The sequence below is a fragment of the Octopus bimaculoides genome, chromosome 4 (genome assembly GCF_001194135.2).
Source record: "Octopus bimaculoides isolate UCB-OBI-ISO-001 chromosome 4, ASM119413v2, whole genome shotgun sequence".
Lineage (NCBI taxonomy): Eukaryota > Metazoa > Mollusca > Cephalopoda > Octopoda > Octopodidae > Octopus > Octopus bimaculoides.
In genome coordinates this window covers 137368600-137371571 of record NC_068984.1, presented here as the reverse complement: position 1 = coordinate 137371571, position 2972 = coordinate 137368600, and the positions used below count along the sequence as shown (strand labels likewise).

Below are 2972 nucleotides of genomic sequence, written 5' to 3'. Positions count from 1 at the left end.
CTCCAGGCCCCTAGTTCACAAGTGTGCTGTTTCCTGGCATTTCTACCACTCCTATAATGGCCTCTGCTCCTGAAATCTTGCGGTACTGGCAACAAGTAGAATATATCCAGTAGATTACGAGTAAATGCATTTAATATCCCTAAACTCTATGACATAACAAATGGAACTTCTTCCTTCATTCAGACCCAACAAATAAAAAAGAAAATTTACCTTCGGCATAATGGTCTTCAACAGTCAGAATCTTGCCATTTGTCTTCTTAGCACATTCATAAATGGTTTTACCATCAATAGGTTTCACAGTGAATGGATCAACGATGGTTATAGAAACGTTTTCGGATGCCAGTAGATCAGCTGCCCTGACAGCTTCAAGCAGGGTTACACACGCTCCGACAACGGTTACTTTGTCACCTGGGGCTTGACGAATAATCTGAAATGATTTAAATAATTCTATTCGAAATTACAGTTTCAATCATTACAAATTAAAACATTTTTTTAAACAAACTACGTGTGCCCCAGCATGGCCACAGCCTTAGAGCTGAAACATATAACAGAATACATTTAAACATAATTGGTTTACTTGACTGAAACAAGTAAAAGAGAGTATATATATATATATATATATATATAGTTCAAAAAAACAATAACAAAAAAACAAAAAAACAACAAAGTGAGGACGTGATATGGATAGTATTATTGGACGCTCAGGAAAGGAAAGACACGGACAGAAGTCACTGCCATTTACCATTACCAACAGGGTCACTACTACTACTACAACCAACAAAAAAATGTCACCACGTGGACTATTGACACCAGTAAGGAACAATTATGAACTCTTCATTTAATTTCATTTTTTTAAATATGTAGTTTCGATAAGGTTCGTTTTTACAACAACGGAAACATGTTAAAAATATCTCTGACAAAATTTTAAATTAAAATTCACTTTTTATATATTGGCGTTTTCAAACTTCTTATATATATATATATATATAAACATAAATTAAAAGGGGAAAATGAGGAAGATTCCAGAAAAGCTACTTCAATACATGACAATCATGGACACGGCAATAATCCAAGGTGGAAATAATTAAGGAATTAAAGTCATTAGATCTCTCTATGGAGAATTGAAAGTACCTCCCAAAGATAAAACTTAATGATGAAATAGCAATAACATTAAAAAATCGCAAATCTGTTAATTGCCGGTTTAATTAAAACAGGCAAGAACGGCAATATCATCCGGGTATTTTTGTTTTTTGTCTTTATTTTTGTCTCTTTTTTTACTTGTTTCAGCCATTGTAGCCACTATGGTTACGAAGGAAAGCGCTTATCCCTTCAGATCTAGTCATATAGGAATACCGAATCTAGGAAAACAACATGGCAAAAGAAAAAAAAAAGAAAAAATATTGAAATCAAAGGATTATTCAATCCTTAATGAAGTCATTAACGACAAAACACAACTGAAAAGAAAGATAGAGAGACAAATTCTACAGAAACGTAACATAATAAAAACAATTAGTACTCGAAATCAAAGAACGCTTCAAACAAGAGATCCACAAGCAATTGCAAAAATACTTGTCGGTGTGAAGAGTAACAATGATCTTTCGAATAAAACAAGAGTTCGATTCCAACCCAGAATGATTTTATCAAGATCTAACTATAAATTCTTTCTAATTTAGGGACAAGGACAGTAATTATTAGGGGGTAGAGCAAGTCGGTTACATCGATCTCACTACTAAAAAAGTGCTTTATTTTATCGATCCGAAAGATTGAAAGGCAAAATTAACACCAGCAACATTTGAACTCAGAATGTCGTCATAAGAAAGAAATCTTGCCTTTTGTCCGACGCGTTAACGGATTCGCCAACTTCAAAATTAATTATAAATGCAAAAGAAATCAATATGGCACCAACAACAAGAAAAACAGGATTCTTGAAGAATTATGGATCTTGAAGGAATTACAACAGAAGTGACTGGCGAAAACAACGAACACATCTTCAGAATAATTGTGATAAGACCACGGATCTTTTTTAAAACGGGGGCCACATTTTTCATTAACGAAACACTTTGAAACTTGGATCACTGGTAGAATGTGTCATATAAAACATCTTTTTCTCTTAGTCTTCTTAAAAAAAAAAGAAATCCATAAATTATTCCATGTTAAAGTTGTCGTATTTCTGTAATTTCAACCAATCACTGACGTCCATTCAGCCGATATACATTAAGTGCCGACTACATAAACAAACGATTCTGAAACAATTAACCCTAACCCTAACCCTAACTCTAACCCTAACCCTAACCCTAGGGTTAGAGTTAGGGTTAGGGTTAGGGTTAGGGTTAGGGTTAAAGCAAATTTAAAATGAAAAAAGCAAATAAAACGAAGAATCGTTTGTTTATGTAGTCGGCACTTAATGTATATCGGCTGAATGGACGTCAGTGATTGGTTGAAATTATCGAAATAAGACAATTTTTTACATGAAATAAATTCGAATACAAAAATATTTTTCTGTTCTATAACACAAAATAGATAAGTATACGAAGTTTGAAAGTCTTTCGGTACCAAAAGCACTACGTAAAACATTAATGAAAAATGTGGCCCCCGTTTTAAAAAAGATCCAAGACCACAAAATAACTGTGGTCTTATTATAATAAGACCACAGTTATAATAAGACTAATAATAATTGTGGTCTTACAACTACACGATGTAATCCAGATGCTACGAAAGTAATGACAAAGGGGAATGGTAATATCTCAAACTTGTAGTGAAAGTAATTAAAAGGGAAGCATATTCTGCTACTAGTTGGTTGGCTGTTTGGTTGGTTTGTTGGTTGGTTGCTTGCTTGGTTGGTTGGTTGGTTGGTTGGTCGGTCGTTCGGTCGGTTGGCTGGCTGGCTGGCTGGTTTGTTGGTTGCTTGCTTGCTTGGTTGGTTGGTTGGTTGGTTGGTCGGTCGTTCGGTCGGTTGGCTGGCTGGCTGGCTG

The 2972-nt window shown here is 34.8% G+C and overlaps 1 protein-coding gene across 1 annotated transcript in view; it reads right to left on the bottom strand.

Annotated features, from left to right (window-relative positions):
• Window positions 1–2972, bottom strand: part of LOC106868225 (transketolase) — a 102785-nt gene that overhangs the window by 2008 nt on the left and 97805 nt on the right. The window contains exon 11 of the mRNA XM_052967517.1: window positions 211–427. Coding sequence (XP_052823477.1) covers window positions 211–427 — 217 coding nt within the window. The remainder of the gene's footprint in view (window positions 1–210; window positions 428–2972) is intronic.